Consider the following 19,764-nt stretch of genomic DNA (forward strand, 5'->3'; position numbering starts at 1 on the left):
CCCCGCAGCCCCTGGGCTTGGTGCTGACCCGCTCCTGTCCCCCTGGGACAGTTCTCACCCTGGACAGTGGCTCTGCCAGGTCCGTGGGGCAGTCCCTGTGCGCCGCTCAGGCTCTCCTGGGGGAGCAGGCACAGGGACTGTCCCCTCGCTCTCAGGATGGGACCCCACACCTCACGGGCATGGCGCCGGCTAAACCCAGGGCTGGAGCGATGCCTGCACTACGAGGCCTGCATTATTTTATATCTACATACAGCCTACGAAAGCTGAGATCAGCAAAACGAGTCTTCGTAAGAAGGTAGCAGCTGTGCGTGGGGGGCATCTCCCGAGAGCTGGCGACCACACACCTGCGCTGCTCCCCCAGCCCCCCGGGCGAGCGCGCTCTGAGATCAAAACTGGCCTTAAAAATTCACATCCTGATCGGCAGGGATCCCGGAGGCTTTATTGGCAGTAAAAGGTCAGTACATTCTCTTGGTTTCCTCGGGTGAGGACGATGGGGGGTCTCAGGTCCTGCGAGAGTGTCTCGAGCCAGGCCATGTAGAGGGAGCTGGGGCAGCGACCCTTCCTGCCGATGGGCAGCGTGCTGCGGCAGCAGCGAGGGGCCGGCTGAGGCACAGCCAGCACGGCCCCCTCCGGCTGCCCCCCCTAGCCAAGCTCCGTCCTCAGCCCCTCTCTCAAGCCAGTGCTAATTTGCAGGTTATTTCCCTAAAAAGGGGCAACACCTCGTCCTCCCCCCCCAATAGGACCCAGGCCAGACCCTTTGGTGCCTCCCAAGGGTTTTCCCCGTGGTGCAGCGCCATCCCAGCACAGCACTGGGGGGTCTGTCCAGGATCACCCTGCCCGGGGGGGGTGAACATCCAGAGGGACCATTTCCACGGGGCAAGAAACGGGTGCGAGGGTGTTGCTGGCACCTACATGGCAATGAGCGCCGCGTCCCGTGAGTAATCCAGCAAAATCTCGTTCAGCCTCACTTGTCGGAGTGACTGCGGAGCAAAGAGGATTGAGAAATGCAAAATAATTGTTTCCAGAAGGACTGAATTTTGTCTCAAAAGCAGGAGACCCTTTGTGGGAGCTCCCCCTTGCACCGGTGCTACCTTGGCTCTGTTTTTATCAACCTCCTCGTCGGAAATCTTCCAGGGACAGCCCTGCCTCATCTCGTTCACCGTGGCCTCGTCTTTGAAGCCGTCGTTCAGCCTGAAGGGAGCGATCAGGTCGTCGAACCTCTTGATGCTGCAAGACAAGCAGACGGCGCCGGGGAATGGGGTCTGGGTGGGTTTGGGGGTGCTGGAAGGGGGAGAAGGGGAGGGGGGGTGGTTACTGCTCTGGCCGGGGTTTCTGGTTGATGTCAGGGAGGATGTGGACCTCGTGGAAGCCGAGGCGGAACTTGCTCAGCAGAGAGACGATCCTACCAGAGAGAAGAGGGCACGTTTTCCAAAAATTGGCAGGGCACGGCCTGGCAGAAACCGCTGCCGCTGTCCTCGGTTTGTGCTTGGGCTTCTCCCACTCCGCAGTCCCACTGATTTTCGGAGGAGTGAGGCAAAGCAGCACAGATCCCCTTGTGGCAAAGCCTGGGGGGCTCAAGGCGGGAAGCAGCTCCTGCCACCCACCCATGGGGACAGCAGCGGTGGCCACGTGGCTCAAAGGGGCTGCGGGTTGCCACGGCCGCTGGCACTTACGCCTTCCTCTCCTCGTCCATCCTGTTGATCTGCCCGCCGACAAACACCCGGATTTTGCACTTTCCCCACCGCTTCTTGCGACCCAGGAGGTAGGGGATGAGCAGCGTGAGACCTGTCCCCAAAACACCCCATGGGAGACGTGGTGGTGGTGACCCCGCGGGCTCGCCAGTGCTTCCTCGACACCAGATGCCAGGGATGCCCTGGCACCATTCTGCAAGGACCGAGCCCTCCTGGGCACCGTGATGGAGCTGCTGCGTTCGCATTAGCTGGACAGACGGACGGCGAAGAGCCGTGGCAGCCAAAGGTGAAAGTTACCTCCATCATCAAAGAGCCAGTAAATGTCGATGGTCTTCTTGCCCTGCTCGCTCTGGAAAATGGTGCTCGCCTGCTGCTCACCGGCCAAGGCAATAGGATCTGCTGCTGGGGCAAGAGGGTCCTGGTGTCGGCAAGGGGCACCACCGGCCACGGATTAAAGGCACCACTTCCTCCTGGTCCCAGCCCTGCTCCCCATTGCTGCTCGGAACCCACGCCTCTGCCTGCAAACCTGGCTCCCCGAAAATAATCCTCAGAGCCGGGGCTGCTCCCAGCGGCCCTAAGCCAGGACCAACCTGTGCCCAGGGCTGCTCTGCCACGGGTGCCATTCTCCTCGGGGTGCTCCGCTGCCTCAAATATGGGGTTAACTGGGGAGAGAGGACAAGAGCTGTCTCATCCCCTTCAGTCCCAGCCCAGGAGTGATGTCTCCCCAGGACTGTGACCTTCGCCTGGGGACACGGCACCAGCTGGCATGTCCTACAGCTCCGGCATGTGTCCGAGCATCCCCGGCTGCCCAAGACCACTTACCGTGAGCCTGCATCACTCTGGAAACATTCAGCCCTTCCTTCATTCTCATTAAGCACACGCCGTACTTGAAATCGAAGGCGTCGCTGGAAGGAGGGAGGAGAAGGCAGTTAACGGTGGCTGGCTTGTGTTGGGCAGCACTGCCAGCCTGGCCCGACCCTGCACGCGTGGCTGCAGCGTCCCCGCACCCAACCGCGGGGCCACTCCCCGGGTGTGGAGGAGCCAGCGTGGCCGTACTGCAGGATGCCCACGTAGTCCTCCAGGCTCTGCGGGGACGCCGTCAGCCAGTTCCTCTTGTAGCCCAGCACCAGGATGTTGGGTCTCATCTTCCCGAGGCCGGCAGCCTACGGATAGATGTCCCCGTGAGACCCCTCTGCAGGGCAGACGGACATGGGTGGTGTCAGTCTGCAGGGGAGCCATGCAAAGGCAGGTGCCTGGAGATCAGGGAGCGGGGTCAGAGTCCACCGAGCCATGATGGAAGAGGAGGGACCCTGATGGTCGATAGCCAAGGATGGCCCTACCTGGATGAGCATTTGGACGCCGCTTCTGAGATCCTCAGCCACCACATCTGTGTAGAAAGCCTTGATCTTCCTCTTCACAAGCCACTTGGTGTGGCCGTCTGCCATCAGCCGGGACTCCGGCATCTTCTGCTTCCGCGGTCCCTGGGGGGAGCAGGGGCAGGGGCTGAGGCACAGGAGCCCCTTCCAGCTGGTGGTCTTGCCACCAAGGACCTCCAGCTCTTCTCTTCCCAAATCATTGGCAAGACCTGGATGTAACCACTGCACACATGGGAGGTTGCAATCACAGAAAGAAAGAGCAGATTTTGGGAGTCGACAGCCAACGCACACAATGCCAGCAGTCCCCTGGCTGGCATCGAGCTGGTGTTTGCTGCACCCATGTCCCCAGTTGCTCATGAGGCTTCAGGGCTGCAGAACCAACCTGTCCTCTGAGCAACCGCCTCATCCTACCGCATCTTTGGCAATTAATTGGCAAGGGGAAGCCGTTAGCCCACAGGGACATCCCGGCCCTTCATCAATATTGCTTAACAAGCTGTAGAGGCTTCCAGACAAAACATTTCATCATTCAGTGGCACATAAATGGGCACATTTCAATCCCCATCCCATGAGCCCACCAGGACACATCTGGATTTCCCACCCCCAGGTGGGCAGAGCCCCCAGGACAAGGAACCAACTGGCTTTTGCAGGTGACTCACGATCAGCACGTTGCCACAGAGCATCAGGCTGAGGTTCTTGGTGAACGTCCCCACGAAGTCCACCAGAGCCGGGCGGAAATTGGGAGGGCCAGTCAGCACCAGGCACTGCGGTCTGCCGGCAGGGAGAGAAACATGGGCACAGGCTGGTACTTCGGAGGCACTGAGCCTCTCTGGAACAAGCTGCGTCTCTTCTCCCATGCCTGGCCAGCAGCAACTAGAGGGAGCATCTTTAGGATGAGATGAAATCATGTGGCTGAGGATCCAGCCTCAGTCTTTGGTCTTTTTATATCAGATGAGACCAACGTGTCTGCATCTGCCTGGTATGGGGACAGCAAGCTTTGCCCTGCCCACATGGCAAAGACGTGGGATTTTGGAGACAGCCACATTTTGTTGGGGCTCCCAGTTACTGAGGATGGTGGTGAGGATGTGGCTGTGGCATGAGGCTGTGCTGGGCTTGCCAGCAGGGGTGGCTGGCCCTGCATCACCCTCCCTCTGTGCCCAGCACCACGTTGAGCCGCCCTTGCCTGTAGTTCTTGATGTGCTCATCCACTTCACTCAGCCCCACCGAGTAGTTGAGGGCCATGTTGTACGAGCTAGCTTGCATGGAGGAGCCCCAGTTGACGTCTACATGGGGGAGATGGATTAACAATGGGGCCAGACACCTCCCGGAGCATCGCTGGTGCCGGGTTACTGCCACGCACCCGGCTTTTTGTAGAGGACGTATCCCAGGAGGAAGATGACGATGCCGAAGGCAATGAGGGCCGCCCACCAGGTCAGCAGGAACATGATCACCACTGAGACGGTGGCCCCAAAGAGCGCGGCCCACTTGCTGTAATACCGAAAGGAGGGTCGCCAGCCTGCATGCAAACACACACAGCGGCCGCTGCCGGGACGGGGAACCGCACGGGGAGCCGCACGGCACGGCATGGCACGGCGCGGCACGGCCCACCTGGGGAGTTGGTGATGGAGGCGTGGAAGCAGCTGAAGTTGATGAGGGCATAGGAGCAGAGGAAGAAGTTGGAGATGATGGGGGCGATGGCGTTGAGCTCAGCTGCGGGAAGGAGGAAGAGGAGGAGGAGAGCGAGCTGTCAGCAGCAGGGACTGAGCGACCTGGCTGGCGGCAGGCACCAGAAGGGCACCAGGGCGGCAAGCACCCACCAATGAGGATGAAGCCGATGGCAATGACGTAGGTGAGCATGTAGCCGCGGATGGGCTCACTGTTCCTCCCGTAGCCCTTCCCGAAGAAGCCTATGAGAGGGTAGAGCTGGTCCCTGCAGAGACACTGTGGGGAGAGACATGTTGGGGACAGTGGGCTTTGCTGGGATGGCAGCGTCATGGTGGCTCTTGCACCCATAAGAGCGAGGGCTGAACTGGCCTCATGCCTTCGCTGGTGGCAGCATCGTCCTCGCCCCAGGGCTGCTCACGGCTGCAAAGCCCCGCAGTGCCGGCTCATGGCCAGGAGCATCATCACCTGCTCCCGCTGCCAGGCTCAGCAATGTGAGCTGGGGGACACAGACACACCACTCCCTCACCTGGAAGACTTTGGGGGCTGAGACAAGGCAGGCCAGTGCCGAGGAGAGGGTAGCGCCAAAAATCCCCGCCGTGATGAGGGGGCCGAATCCAGACACCATGCTCATGCTCTGCCCAAAAACCAGGCGGTCAGGAACTCCGGCACCCCCAGCGCACCAACCTCCGCCCTGGCCCTAAGGGATTTCCAGCCCCTGGGCCCCATCCTGCTGCCCTCAGTACTTTCCCATCAACATTATCCAGGCAACAAAGTCCAGCCATGCCCAAAAGCCCGAGGAAGACGCGCTCCCCGGTGTGTCCTCATTACACGGGTGCTTTAATGGCGCAGGTGCCTCCCAGGTTGCGGGGGGGATGCCGGGCATGGGGCTGCCCCAGGAAACCCATCCCTTGTGGCACAAACCCGGCCAGGAGCAGGGACCGGGATGGGTGATGGCCCCGAGCAGCACCTGGTAGTAGTTGCTGAGCCCGTAGCGGCAGCTCTGCCGCTGGGCACAGGCGGTGAAGTTCCAGCCGTAGCCGCAGGCCAGTCCCTCGCAGCCCAGCGAGCCCACCGGCACACTGTCGTTCAGGCTGCCCGAGGCGTCCCGGACCACGCAGGCACCTGGGGGGACACACAGCGCCTGCTTACTGCCCGCTTACCATCCCAGCAGCCCTCCGGTGGGGCTGGAGCGGGGCCGGCATCTCTCTGCGGTTTCACGCAACCCGGCCCCATATCCCTGCAACATCCCCCAGGTCCCTGCCACGGGGCTGCCCCGCTGCACGATGGCTGTGAGCAATGCCATGAGCTGTGTTGCCAACCCAGGAGGACTTTGCCCCCCGTGGGGGCAGGAAGGAGGGTTGGCACCTGCAGCTCTCGCCTGAGGTATCAATGCCGGCGTCCAGAGCTTGCTCCCAGCTCCCATCCCCTGCATCCTCCCAGGCCACCCAGTTTGGGGTGGGGGGGTCCCTCCCAGCTCACCCAAGGACGTGCCGCTTACCAATCGTAGCAGAAAGCACCAGGTAAGACACGGTGGTCCAGAAGATGGCCATCAAAGTGCCCTTGGGGATGGCCACGGCGGGATCCTGCCCAAGGGAGTCGCAGAGAGATGTCAGACAGCTTTCCAGCAGCACCGCTAAAACGGCATTTTAATTGTGGCTGCTAGACAGGATGAATTTTAATTCACTGCGACACAAAACCAGAGAGCATCTCCTGCCTGAGCCTTCCCCAAAGTTTCCAGAAGAAATAAAATAGGATCTAAAAGTTGGATCGAAACCAAACCCCCAGGGAAAATGGGCCTTGAGCCCTGAGAAATGCCAGCTCAGGCAGCAACGGTCAAAACCCACCTTCAGGTCACCCGAAATGTTGGCTCCAGCCAGGATGCCAGTTGCTGACGGGAAGAAAATGGAAAACAAGCCAAAGAAGGAGCCCTCGGGTCCACGCCAGCTGGGCACAAAGTTCTGGGCAAAGATGTCGGCTGGGGAGGAAGCAGAGGAGAAGCATTTGGGGCCTCCCAACCACCATTCTCCTGGCTGAAGCATCGCAGTGCCGGACAGAGGCACACCGCTGGTGGCAGGTCACCCATGAGAGGAAAACACCGTGCGTTTAATGACATCTCTCAGCGCGGAGCACCTTCCCACAGCAAACTGCTCCCCCAACAGCAGCAAAGAGCCAGGCTCCAGTGGTGCACATAGACCTGTTGAGCGTGACCCCAACCCGTGGTGGACCCACCTCGGTAGCTGAAGAAGCCCTTCGCTTGCTTCTCGGCGGTGGCCGGGATCACTGTCCCCACCAGGTAATTTATGAAGGAAACCAGGATGACCAGGAAAAACAATATCTGTGCCTGGCAGACCAGAAAGAGCCACCTGAGGGGTTGGGGTTTGGGCACCGAGAGGGTGAAAAACTCATTGGGAGAAACCCTTCGATTTTGGGGAGTTATGGGCATCCTCCACTCCTCGAATGCCCGGCAGGCAGCAGGGACAGCTCTGGGCAGCCCAGGGGAATAAGGTGAGCAGGAGAAGTGAGTGTTACCTTGGCCTCCCACTCCATGCCGGCCAGGGAGATGCCCAGCAGCACCGTCACGGTGACGACCCCGATGATGCGGATGTCGTTGGTGGGGTCTACGATGAGGGAGTTGTGCTCCTGGGGAGGGGAAACCACCCACAACATGGAAATAACCCTTTTCCTCACCAAACCACTGGGATTACCACAAGTTTTAGCAGCTTGTGGTTGATTATTGGTGGCCCAACAGGAGCACAAATGTTGATAATTAATACAGCGTGTGTGGGGAGGAGGTGGGGATGGAGGAGGTGGAGGGGATGGGACCCAGGGAACACACAGAGCCACTTTCTCACCTGCAGCAGGTCCCGGACAGTTTCGGCGAAGCCCACCGTGTGCATGGCCACGGCCACCGCATTTGCAAAGGCGAAGATCAGCCCGATGGAGCCGCCCAGCTCCGGCCCAAGGCTCCGCGAGATGAGGAAGTAGGTGCCCCCTAAGGTGGTGGGAACACGCCGTGGCGTTACCTGCCTCCACGATGTGTTTTCAGGCCCCCCCCTGCACCTTGCTAGGAGTTTACATCCACAGGGCAGCCCCAGGGTGGAGGAGGACCCGCCCGCGGTGGCCGGAGGCTGTGCTGGGGGGACACGCTACCTGACTTCACTTTGCCATTGGTGGATATGGCGGAGATGGACAAGCCGGTGATGGTGGTCACTGTCACGGACATCAGGATGATGAGCCACGTCAGGGCTGCGGGGAGAGGACATGGCTTTGTTCCTGTGTCCCCCAGCCCCACAGAGCCCCCCCACATCGTCCTATGCTCGATGCTGCTGGCTTCCACCCCCGCTGTGGGTGTTTTGGGCCACCGGTGCCGCCGTCCTGCCCACGATGTGCCGCGGCACCCACCGATTCCCGCCTGGGCCGTGATCCAGGGTAAGCGCAAGTAGAGGATGACTCCCCAGATGTTCAGCATGCAGCGGATCTGGGGGGACAGAGAGGGGGAGCGGCCCTCAGAGTGCAGGCACCCGGGGACGGCTGGGGCCACGCCGGCTCCCCGGCTCCTCCGAGCAAAAACCAACCCAGAGGGCAGGGGAATCGTTCCGAGTGCAGAAGCTTACAGAAAAAATATATATATTGGGAAAAACATGATGATGAGGGGCAAATACACCGTGCCTCTGTTTCGGGGGTGGGAGGGCAGGATGATGCTCCCCGTGGGATGAGTCGCACTCACCATCACACCCTTCACCCACCCGAAGCGGACGGGCTCTGGCGCGGGGGCTCTGCCGGGCTCCCCCGCCGCCTCCTCCGGCCCAGGCTCCGGGAGGCCATTGCTCCGCTGCGGGTCGGACACCGGCACGTGGAGGTGGCCTGGGTCAGGCTGCGGGGACAAGGGAAAGGGCGGTGAGGGCGGGCAGGGCTGAAGGCAGCCAGCCTTCCCCGGGAGGTGCGGGCAGGGCGAGAGTTCTGGCTGAGTGCACAGCTGGAAACAGCTGGATTATCCCTCCCAGGGCCGTCCTGGGGATGTGCTGGACCCATTGCAGGGAGCGGTGGCACAGCCAGGGGATGCTGGAGCTGCTGGCGGCACGGCCGAACCCCACCTTACCTTGAGGATGGAGTGCAGGTCCGCCAGCGAGGGCCTGCCCTTCCCGGCGTCGCCCACCCCCTTGCTGTTGGCGTAGTGCTCGTAGGCGGGCACCACGTCCACCGTGTTGTAGCCGAAGGTCCTGGTGCAGAGGGTGCTGCCGGAGAGGTGGGTGGGGTGAGTGCTGTCGCAGCCGGCCCCCTCGGATGGTGCGTAGGGACCCCAGCCGCCCTCCTCCATGCCCAGGAGGGTGCTGATGGTGAAGCGGCCGCTGCAGCGGGCCGGGGTGGCGGGCAGCTCTGCGACGGGCAGCTCGGCCATTGCCCCTGCCCAGGTGTCTGCCGGGCAAGGGCCAGGGCAGAGAGGGGCTCCCCAGCTTTATACCCGGCAAAACCAGAGCGAGGCAACTGGCACCCACCCACCACTGCTGCTAACGGGGGGAAAGGAATCGGCTCGAACCACCCCGAGCTGGTCAGGGGGAAAAAAATAGCTGGAGGGGATATCAAAACCACCGTAATTGGTATCGCTGCCTCCCAGCGCTTGATGGGGGTGGCGATAACGGATTTGAGATTAAGTCCCAAGGACAGATTGACAGAGAAACACAGCCCTGAGTTTGCCTCCGGCCCCGACCCAGGAACACTCAGTTCCCACCGGGATTTATTATGGAAAATGGGAGCAAGACTCCCACGCACCCTCACCCTTCCCTGGGATACTGCCCCAGACCCGGCAGATCCTGTAAATCATCTTGGCTGGCCTCTGAGTTGTTGCCTGTGGCACTGAGCTGTGCCGGACACAGGGAGGGAAACAGCCCCTTTCTCTCAGGGTGAAACCAGGGGGAAGGGGGTTGTGCAACATGGAGGGGTGGGAGGGATGCCCCTGCCCGGGAGCTGATGCTGAGGGGCTGGAAAGGGGGATGGAGGGGCCGGGGGACACAGAGTGGTGGCGGCCACAGTCCCTTCATGATTGCCCAGGGCTGGAGCTGGCAGCCCTCTGGTGCGGGGCAGCAGAGATGCCCACGGTCCCACTGCCCCCCTCCCCTCCCAACCCCAGGGAGGGGAAACCACTGAGCGCCCAGGGTTCAAAACCCCCCCAAATCCCACCCCTGATGTAGGAAGCCACTTAAACCCTTCCCCACACCACACAAAACACAAGCTGAGGCCACGCTGCCGCTCAGTGTTCACCCTACAGCCACCAGCAGGCGAGGACAGGGGGAGGGACGTGCATCTTTTATACCTCTGAAGCCCGGTGTCACATGTGCTCTTAAAAGCACTTACAGATAAGATCGCTGAAGACAGCAGGCAATAAAATTTGAGGGCAGCACCAGAACCCATTTGAATTTCAGCCCCCTGTGCTCTGCAAGTTAATGGAAAATTCGGGCTGCCTGCCCTGCTGCCTCTGGCTGTCTTTTGCATTCACGCACAAATTTTAACCTGCTTTTTGAGGACTCGCTTCAGCCCTGGTGTATTGTTTGTGTGGGAGCAGACGCCATCCACAATTGCATAAGCCCCGCGCGGGGCCAGCACGCACCTGCTTGCCCGGGAAGCTGAGGACAGGCAGCCCTGCCTGCAGCGCTCGCCTGCCTGCATCCGCGTGGCTCAGCCCTCGCAGCACCCGGGCATCGCCGGGCAAAACGCGCCGGCGCAGGCGGTGCCGCTGCCGGCCTCGGAGCGGGGAGAGGGTGAGCTGAGGACGAGGAAAAAGCCTCACTCCAGCACCTCGTGCAGCACCTCCTGCAAGGTGGACACCAGCTTCCTCTCACAACAACAGATGCAGCAGCACACTCATGCCCAGCAGAAATGGCTTTATTTTAGAACCTCATTATTTCATCAAAAACGCTAAGTCGCCCCAACCAACACAAAGTCTCTTAAATGGGGGCGTGTGTGTGTCTGTTAAATGCAGCGCGGTCTAAGATGCTCCGGGAGAGGCAGGAGGACTCCAGACGCCGGGCGAAGAGCGAAGTGAGTGGTATGATGCAACCCTGGTGTAGTGAAATAGCCGGATAGTAGGATGCGCTTGTCGTCGGCCTGATTCACAACACCAGCTGCAGCAACAATACCGGGGCCGTCCGGCGCTGGGGGCCGCGAGCAGCAGGAGAGCTCTGTGCACAGCCCTCTGCTCACGCCGGGAAGCTGCTTCTGCAGGGCCTTCCCTCGCTTCCAGCCGATCCCCCAGTTCATTCGGGCTATCAAATGCATCAAATGAACCTGAATGGAGTTAGGCAGAGAACGCTGCATTGCTTTACGCACGGCTTCTTTTATAGTTTGCCAAAGCGCTATATTCCGACAAGTTTTAATGAAGTTTTAATTGTCCTGCTTGCATCCCCGTGGAAAAGGGAACCTACCGCCCTGGGTGACACGGGCCACGCAAGCGATGCAGGGGCTCAGCGCTGCAAACCCACCGTGTGGAGCAGGGCTCAATTCCAGGCACTGCAGGGAAGGAAGCCTGGGAAGAGAAAATAGATGGTTATTCAGGCAACCGCTGGCAACCCGACCCGATGGGGACAAGGGGATCATCTCCCGTTATCTTCTGGACGCCATTTCCATCCTTCCAACTTTACGCCCAGACAGAAACAGGACAAAAATGCTGGTACAGGGACACTGACGGTATTTGGGCGCTGAACCCACCCCAGGGACACAGAACTGCCAATTAACAGTATCACCTTCTTTCCTCCAGGCTGGAAGGAAAACAACTCCCTTCCTTGAGAGGCTGGGGTTTATTAAGGTCAGGGAGAAAGTGTTGAGAGGGTAAACAAGGACAAAAAAAAATTCATTAATTTTTTCTGAACATAATTCCTTTGGCTCCTGCAAGGAACAAGGTCCAAGTGCTGTCCTAGACAAACACAGCGGTGGTGGGAGACCGTGGTGGAGAACAGAGGAGCCACCTCATTTAGCAGGTCTACTCCAGCCAGAGAGTCTGGAAAACAAAACAAAGTCAGGATCGAGATGCAGAATCTGCAGTCAGTGGGGAAACCCAAGAAAAGGCAGAGGAGTAAGAACATATCTCACAGGCAGTAACCTGACCAGACAACCAGCTGAGCCAAGTGTACACCAGGGTAACAATGCAGGCACCACTGTGAAAATACTTAGAAGAATTAATGTTGTGGGAATAAAAAAAATCCCACAAACACCAAAGAAACCAAGCTGAGAAGACAGGTCCCGCTGACAGCTCCACGACAGCATTTAGGAGGGGCCTTTGAGGCACATTTCAGCAGGTTTTCTGCTTATTGGCAGAAAACCTGTTCATTCTCACATGAGCTGGTTGTCTTCCATTAGCTCAGTTTGGTTTTTACCAGTGGTCCATGGTGAACCCCTGGGCAGAGCTTTAACTTATTTTTTTTCCCCTACTGGACAGGTAACATAAGACAGAAGCTTATAATGAGTATTTCTAGATTCCCCTGCAACTCCCCTGTAAATCCAGACCACATCAACTCAGACCTCGTTCACTGAAGGACACGCAGACTGTAAAGCTTTAAGAGCTGCTACGCTGATACCGCAGCACTCGTGGATGTTTCACTACCGATGAGCCACACAAACTGTGGAAAACGGGCCTGGAGACTCTGCATGTCTCTGCTGCATCTGTACCGGGGACAGAACATCACATGCTCTCAAGGCAAACACCTTTTCACTTTCTCCTCAAATCTCCTCCAGCAGCATGAGCTGCATTTGACTCAAACTAGTGAGCCACCGTTAGGACACATCACATCTACCTGGCAGATCTTTATTGCTGAGGATTAGCCCCAGAGTAGGAAATTTAATGCAGATGGAAATTTAATCTGCAGCATTCACATGGACTTTTTTCTTGTATAACGGGGCAGAGCTCTACCAACTTAAGAGATTTGTCAAGTTTATACTGAGAATAACTTCAGCTCTGATGAACATCCACAGCTCTGCTGCAAACTGCCTGGCAAACTACAAACACCAACTTGCTCAGATGTTGCTGCACAGTCACGATTTTTGATTTGACCTGTGCAAGGTTGTCCAAGCAGACTTGTCCCCTTTGTGCATGAGGGAAACGGAGGTAGCTCTCGCTGTGCCCTTGACAGCACCACGCTGGAAAAGTCCTGTTATAAAGGGAGTGCTTAGTGACACCACCTTTGAGCAGGCTGTGCCAAACACAAGGTATGAATTCAGTGACACCCCAGAAAACCCTTCGAGCAGATGAGCTATTTAGAAAACCAAGGCGAAGCCTGATCATTGGCAAAGTCGGAGCTCGCAGGTACAAAGGGTTAATGAACTTCACTCCAGCAGCAGCAGGTCTGCCGGTGAGAAACCTGAGGGAGCAGAACCAGGTTGTTCTCTCCAGCAGAATAAGCGTGGGGTGGAGAAAAAACAGTGACATCTGGAAAGCCACGGGGGTGCCTTATTCAGCAAAGCACCAGTACGTGCGTCAGCATCTACCTCAGTGCAGCAAAGCCCTTAAAGTCATGCAGAGGAGAGCCAGGTTTGCCAAAGCCAGGCCTAGGCACAGAGCTGGAACCCGCTGCTCTTGGGAACATGGGAAGACGGATGGGCTGCAACGTTCACCACCTGCACAGACCTAAGAAGAAATCACAGGGCAATCAACAAGAAATAATTTAATTCCAACTATCTGTGGCACATTCTGTTATACCTACAACCTCTCGCGTCTTGTCTGAAACAGGGCTGGGTCTTACTTTCCAGGGTTAGTCTCAGGGCTTTGACTCCCTGGGGTTTATTTCCTCTGTCTGTCCACCACACAAGGACCATTTTGGCTTTTGAAAGTATGAAATAATTCAGTTTCTGCTTAGCTTAGAAGGGCCCAGAGGCTGGAGTCACAACCACTGAGCACAAAGCAAGCAAACTGCATACAGTCGTCAATTTTGTCTTTTGCCAACAGCCATGAAGGCTGAGAAGCACCAGAAAGTATCTGCTACAGCCATCCTCAAAGGGCAGAGAAAGGGCAACTTGCTGTTTTTTTAAAAGGTCCCCAGGTTCAATGTTTGACATCAGAAACGTGCTGGTGAGGCAGCATGACAGCTCAGCTGAGCAGGGATGGGCAGAAGAGGGGAGAACAAGGTCCTGCAAATGGCAGAGGTAAGAGCTGAGCCCCAAAGGACTTCTGTGGAGGGGAGAGAGGGAATCACAGTGGGGATTCCCCCTTCCCCCTTCCCAAATCGACTCCGGCAGACACTGTCCCTCTCCTGCTCAGGTCAGTGGTTCCCTGAGGACAGGTCCAGACTCAACAGCCTCTGTACGGGAGGTGGTTTGATGCTCGGAGTAACCCAGGGACAGGGCTGAGTGCCAGGAAGAAACACATGAGCAGGGTTTATCCTGCAGGACCATACGTGGGGCAACCCTGGCCCACCCAGGACTGCCTGAAGGGTCAGGAAAGATGCCCTCGCTCTGCCACCTACTCTTTGGTTCTCTAGGGGACTGGATGAACCAGCCAGCTGAGATGTACCAAGAAGCATTCCCACAGTGATATGCCAGAAATGCTAATAGCTAATAAAGCTTTCCACACTCACCTGTGGATATTTTGTGAGGCAATTCAATTCCCACCCCCCCAAATAACTCCTTGGTAACTCACCAAATGCCCTTTACTTGCAGGGTGTTGTCCGGGTCTCTCTCAGCCTTCAGTTGAAACACTCTTGCCCACGCTACAGGACCACTCGGTGCCACACACAGTCCCTAAGCTCTACTGGCTGGCAGCCCCAGCAGCCGGTTTGCTAATGCCGAGACACATGGGTTTGGGGGGCTTGGCAAGCCATCCCTTTGCTTCCTGTCCAACAAGTTGACAAAAATTTATCCTACAGCATTTCTGGTGGAAAAAGTAATTAGGAAATTGTCATCAAGTCAGTCAAATGTCCCTCTACGCTGTTAAACTCAGACATTGCAAAATGGAGATGACTTCTCTCCCATGATAGCTATTAACATGCAGAGGTTGAACTCAGCCCCTACGTTTTGTTGCCTGCTCTGTAGCCAGAACTGCACATGATCTCACAGCCCAGCAACACAAACGGTGTGAGGGCAGGACAGCAGCAGTGCAGAAGGGCATGTGTGCAGGGAGCAATAGGAGCAACCACCAACATTCCTCCCATTTCATTTCAAAGATAGGCAGATATATTAAAGAGAAAAACTACTATAGCATGCTCCCTGGGCTTTCACACTGGTTTAATTGTAGCTCAACACATTTGAAGCTAAGGATTTTTAACGCCCCTCACTCCAGTAAGACTCAGGTTTCCCACTAAACCAACAGTAATATCCACACACACCCAGCGCATCCACACTTGGGCTTCTCTGGTCAGCTTCCTTACTTCTCCTGGTGAACTTGATATGGGATCATTTTGAAGGCAAATGGCTAAACACTCATGTGTGCATCATGAAAATCTCTCCTACCAAAATATACCTGTTTCCAATCCCAGCTGCTCCTGCAAAAGCTTCAGCGAAGCTCCAGGACCCGCAGAGCTGCGCACATCTGAGACACCGACCCAACAGTTTAAGCGTCGTTAGGCGTAAAGGAGTCTCTGCAGCACCCGGAGCTCGTTTGCACCGCATGAACACATACGCCACACAAGACAACGTTATGGACTGACGGCAGCGTGTCACGTGTGTGGTGTACCATAAACAGATTTTCAACATTTAACATGCATTCAAAAAACAAACAAAAAAAATCCTAAGATTTCCAAGCTGTATGTCAGCGAGCATTAAATCAAAGTTTTCTTCTCCACTTCCTCTTTGCTATAAAATTGCTCATTCACCTCCCTACTGCAGATCTGTGACTTCTTTCTCTGCATAGCCCATTAACTAATCAAGAATAATTTTCTAAATATAAATTTAAAATAAAATGAATAAAAACATAAAAACACAAAAATCAGTGAAATGAAAATGTCAAAAACAAATAGAAATCAAAGAAATTTATTTCCATCAACAAAAATACAGAATACAAAACGATACTGGTCCCACCCTCTGAACGTACTAAAGACAGGCACAGGTTGCTGCAGCCCTAAGCAAAAGCTTCTCTGCTAATTCATAAGGACCTCCATTTGCACCAGTCTTGCGTTCGTGTCTCCCGACGTTCTGTACGGGATCATTCCAGCAAACGTTATCAGTGCGCGAGCTTGAGATCGAAGTTGCTAAAAAACAGAAAAATAAAGTAGTTACTTTAGTATTAAAAATCCCACAATGAAAGCTGAGTTAGACATGAGTTAAACACTTGCCTTTTCAAACAAGCAAGTGTAATCTTTATTTCTCAGAGCTGCTCTCTGGATAACGTATCTCTGCATTGGGAAGGAAGTCCCATTATTTGCTTTTCCAACCATTAAAAGCATGTCGAGCTACCCTTCTGCTTAGAAAAAAATCCCATTTATTTAAAATTACCTAAGGAAAAAAAAATTTCAACAACATGGGGCGTTGCTGTACTGCAGAAATCTTGTAATTTCTGCATGAAGTGGGCTTTCCCAAGGCAACGGGACTCTCCCACCTCGCAAAATAGAAAGTTGACCCTGCTGAAATGCAGCATTAACATTGTCAAAGCAGAAGCACTAGAAACAAACCGCTGGTGCCACACGCACCTGGAGGTCTCCAGCATCACCCACAACACACTGACATCCCTAAATGCTCTTCATTCCCTAACACAGTGAAAGCAGATGTACCAAGTACATTCAGAGAGCTCTGCCTAAAGTAACCAAACCCCTTCTTGCACACCAAGAGGCTACGCAACAGCTGAACGAATTCAGGAATAATTTGTTTCATTTGTTAAAACCATTAGTAAATTAAAAGGAAAATCATTCCAATAGCTGGTAGAGGTCAGGAGAATGCGGAAAGCCCAAATCTTTACAGAAAACTGGGCAGACTGATTGTTTTGATTGCTCGGTGTTTTCTTCTTAAATACTAAGCATCTCTAAATTACTGCTCTAGAAGATCCCACTGTTCAAATCTTCCTTTAATCTGCTGACTGCAGGGAAAGCTGGAGCAGCTTTGGTTGCTGTGGGCATGCGGCCGGTAAGTCTGACAGCAGGAACTTACAAGCTGAGAAGAGACTGAAGCCCATTACGTGGCTGGGAACAGTTATAAACACCATCCCTGATGCCCATCTGGGCAATTCTATCCCTTTTCCAGAGTGACGTTAAACCAGTCAGTTATTCGATGAAATGAATATTCAATGGCAACAGAGGAGCTGTGGAAGCTGGAAAGCCAGGAAGCTGGAAAAGCCAGGATGCTCATCTGTTTCAAGGCACTAAGTGCTACTGCTTCAGCTGTGCAAAAACCCTTCGATTTTACACGTGGGGCAGGAAAGTAAGTTTTCTTTAGTACCGAGATCACAGCCATTTAGTTTTCCACTTCCATTATCCTGTCGGAAGGAAAGCTGTGGCTATCTACAAAACCCAGCAGCCTGGCTGAAACGCAGAGCAGAGTTCCCCTCTCGGGCTGTGCCCTGCCTGGCCGAGGACGGGCGAGTACCCGGAGAAGACGGAACTCCTCCCGTCCTTAAGCACCACAGCTGAGGAGGCAGAAGGCAGTGCAGCACATCAGGGGGCCTCTGGAGTAAGCAGCAAAACTGAGACTGACCCAATTGCTAAAAGCTCCCAGGACAGTTTCCCTAGCTGTAAGTTACCACCTAGTTAAGACCAATGCATTGGCTGCTTAACAAGGTGGCCTGAAAATTACTTGTTCAGTTCCAGTCACAGTCAACACTTCTTCTGGTCTGCTTCCAAATGTGTCACACAGTGCCTGACCTGCTGCTTTCCAGTGGAGGTCAAAAAGGTGGGAGATGAAAAAAAAAAAAAAAGCATGTCAAGGTGGCTGAATCTTTGGAGTTAAAGTATTAAGAGGCAAAAACTCTAACTGTGACCAAGAAAGGCTTAGCGGCAGTGCAAGTTACTGTTCCCTTTACCTTTTCAGTAGCAATGATACTAGAGCTGGTCTATTTTTAAAAATCAAAACAACATGATAGGTTGCAATACTTCAGGAAGAACAAACAGAGGTTTGCAGAGGTTAAGAGCGGCCTGGAGGTCTAGATGTTCTATTGGCTGTAATTACTTAATGAATGTTAGACTCACTTGTGTTTTTAAATAAGACCACAAATAAATAAAAAAAGAATTCCATTCCTTTCATGACCTAATTCTGCCACCAAGATAATGCCCTTGGGCTGCTCCAGAGAGTTCACCACCCTGGATCGGGGCGGGGAGCATATGACATTGCTGTCATGCACTCACGGCATCTGGGTCAGGGCTGTCACCGCAGCCATGGCTTCTGGCACTGCAGTCTGGGCTCGCTATAATTTCTGCCTGAAATCTGACAAAATGGATCAGGCCAAGCGGGACATGACTTTGCTCCCTCATTCCCAAAACTAATTAATGTATATACATTAAAAAAAAAAAAAAAAGACTCAAAACACAGCCTAGGTAATTTCATTCCAAAATAAACAAAATGCATAAAACACCAGCTGTGATTCCAAACCTGATCATTCCTAAATAGAGCCCATTTCATCTCTGAAGTAGGACAGGAGACGTTCTAGCAGAGAGCATTACTGGGTTCAGGGGGCTCCAGAGGTATTACTGCTCCCCATCCTGCCCTTGCTGCCGGGTCCACACTGTTCCTGCCAAAGCCCCTCTGCTCCCTGCCTGTTACAGCAGGATCCCGCGCCGGGCACCCAGCAGACCCGTGCTTGGCACCAAGTTCAAGAGCCACATGTTCCTACTCCGGGGGACTCTGTTCCCTGCTACGTGAAATAAGCCTCAGACTTACAAACAGCTACTATCAGGTGTTTTCAAACTCTTCTGATGAACCGAGGGATTTGATCTGTCTGTTCCAACAGATCTAGAGAAAACCCAGGGATTTCATAGACCTGTTCAAGGAAAGGTCATTTTTCACTTGCACTGTCTATTGGGCAATGTGCTTCTGGAAGAGCCTGGTTTCCCTTAAAATTTGCTTCCCCATGGAAAAAGGAAAAGCTGCCCTTCTCCCTGGGAAGTTCAGAAGAAAAATTCTTGTCAAGCACAGTCTGCAGAAGATTTTATCTGCCATCCCTGTTCAGCTGAACGGGGAGACTCTGCTGAAGAAACACCCTCTTCTCCTCACATTTGAAATGCCCTCATTTCTTCCCACCACTAACACCACCCAAATTGCTTCCCAGACAGGGAAACTGAAACGATCCCTGCTCCCACAGCCTTGGAGGGAATTCTTCAGGGTACGAAAAAAGGAGAACACATGCTAAAGCTGTTCTTGCCCTACCTTCCATGTGCCCATGCCTGGTATTTTTCTGTGCATGCAAATCTTTAGGCAGCCAGGAGCTGCAGGGTTGTAGATTTTTTTCTCTCTAGCTAATCCTGTGTTAGCAGATTTACGCTCCCTTCTGACACTACAATCAGGTAGCTATTCTCTTATCACCCCACTGACTGCAGAGACAGCCGGCACTTGTCTCCTCTGACAGCTTTTATTGCACAAGGCAGACAGAGATGCATGACTGAGAAACCCTGTGTCTCCAACACCACTGGTACCCTGCTGCCATGAGATCCCACCACAAGGCCAGGAGCTTGATTAACAAAACTTGAAGCCTGAAAAAAGAGAACTTTCAAGGGTTTTTAGCAAGGTACATCATCAGCTGATCTCTGCAACTGTAACAGCAGGAGAGTGCAGACACGCTCGCACTGAGCACACCAGTGAGAGACACGCTGTTGATATGATACGATGTCATGGTGGTTTCCTTCTACACAAACTCCTGCCAGCAAAGCTGCTGATCCAATCGCCAATCAGCCCAACAATCTTTGGTAGGTTATGGTTATGGTATTCACACTGAGACGACACCTGACAGCATTACACCCCTATGGAGATGGTAAATGCTTCTACCTAACGCGCAAGACTGAAATCACAGAACCAAAACGAACAGTTCACTTAGACAACAAGGAGCTAAGGCTGTTTGCTCAGCGCCAACCTTGTGAACACACAGAGCATGTAACAGATTGCGTTAGCCTGGGACTTCTTCACGTGTGCAGAATTTA

General features: G+C 54.6%; 2 protein-coding genes across 12 annotated transcripts in view; both read right to left on the reverse strand.

The window, feature by feature from the left end:
- Positions 1-417: 417 nt before the first annotated feature.
- On the reverse strand, positions 418-9,189 carry SLC12A3 (solute carrier family 12 member 3). 7 transcript variants are annotated; one of them, XM_074881447.1, is made up of 26 exons: positions 8,829-9,161; positions 8,457-8,603; positions 8,132-8,207; positions 7,880-7,975; positions 7,582-7,721; positions 7,259-7,369; positions 6,959-7,070; positions 6,574-6,704; positions 6,228-6,312; positions 5,697-5,851; positions 5,256-5,363; positions 4,882-5,005; positions 4,673-4,774; positions 4,425-4,580; positions 4,248-4,347; positions 3,724-3,835; positions 3,032-3,172; positions 2,748-2,854; positions 2,514-2,596; positions 2,282-2,353; positions 1,989-2,093; positions 1,674-1,785; positions 1,316-1,402; positions 1,092-1,227; positions 913-980; positions 418-580 (listed from the first exon to the last, which is right to left on the reverse strand). In XM_074881447.1, exons 1-26 carry the CDS (start codon positions 9,126-9,128, stop codon positions 439-441), a joined length of 3,108 nt encoding a protein of 1,035 aa, XP_074737548.1. In that variant the 5' UTR covers positions 9,129-9,161; the 3' UTR covers positions 418-438. The 7 variants fall into 7 exon arrangements, 5 of the variants coding, with proteins under 5 accessions (XP_074737548.1, XP_074737550.1, XP_074737545.1 ...); XM_074881449.1 differs by having other exon boundaries at positions 1,989-2,090; positions 8,829-9,160; XM_074881444.1 differs by having other exon boundaries at positions 7,880-8,207; positions 8,829-9,162.
- Positions 9,190-15,663: 6,474 nt separating this feature from the next.
- The window catches only part of NUP93 (nucleoporin 93), an 86,447-nt gene continuing 82,346 nt past the window's right edge, over positions 15,664-19,764 (reverse strand). For all 5 annotated transcript variants that reach the window (XM_074881350.1, XM_074881349.1, XM_074881351.1 and 2 more), the window contains one exon: positions 15,664-15,897. In XM_074881350.1, coding sequence (XP_074737451.1) covers positions 15,787-15,897 — 111 coding nt within the window. In that variant the 3' untranslated portion in view covers positions 15,664-15,786. The remainder of the gene's footprint in view (positions 15,898-19,764) is intronic.

This window comes from Strix uralensis, chromosome 12 (genome assembly GCF_047716275.1).
Source record: "Strix uralensis isolate ZFMK-TIS-50842 chromosome 12, bStrUra1, whole genome shotgun sequence".
Lineage (NCBI taxonomy): Eukaryota > Metazoa > Chordata > Aves > Strigiformes > Strigidae > Strix > Strix uralensis.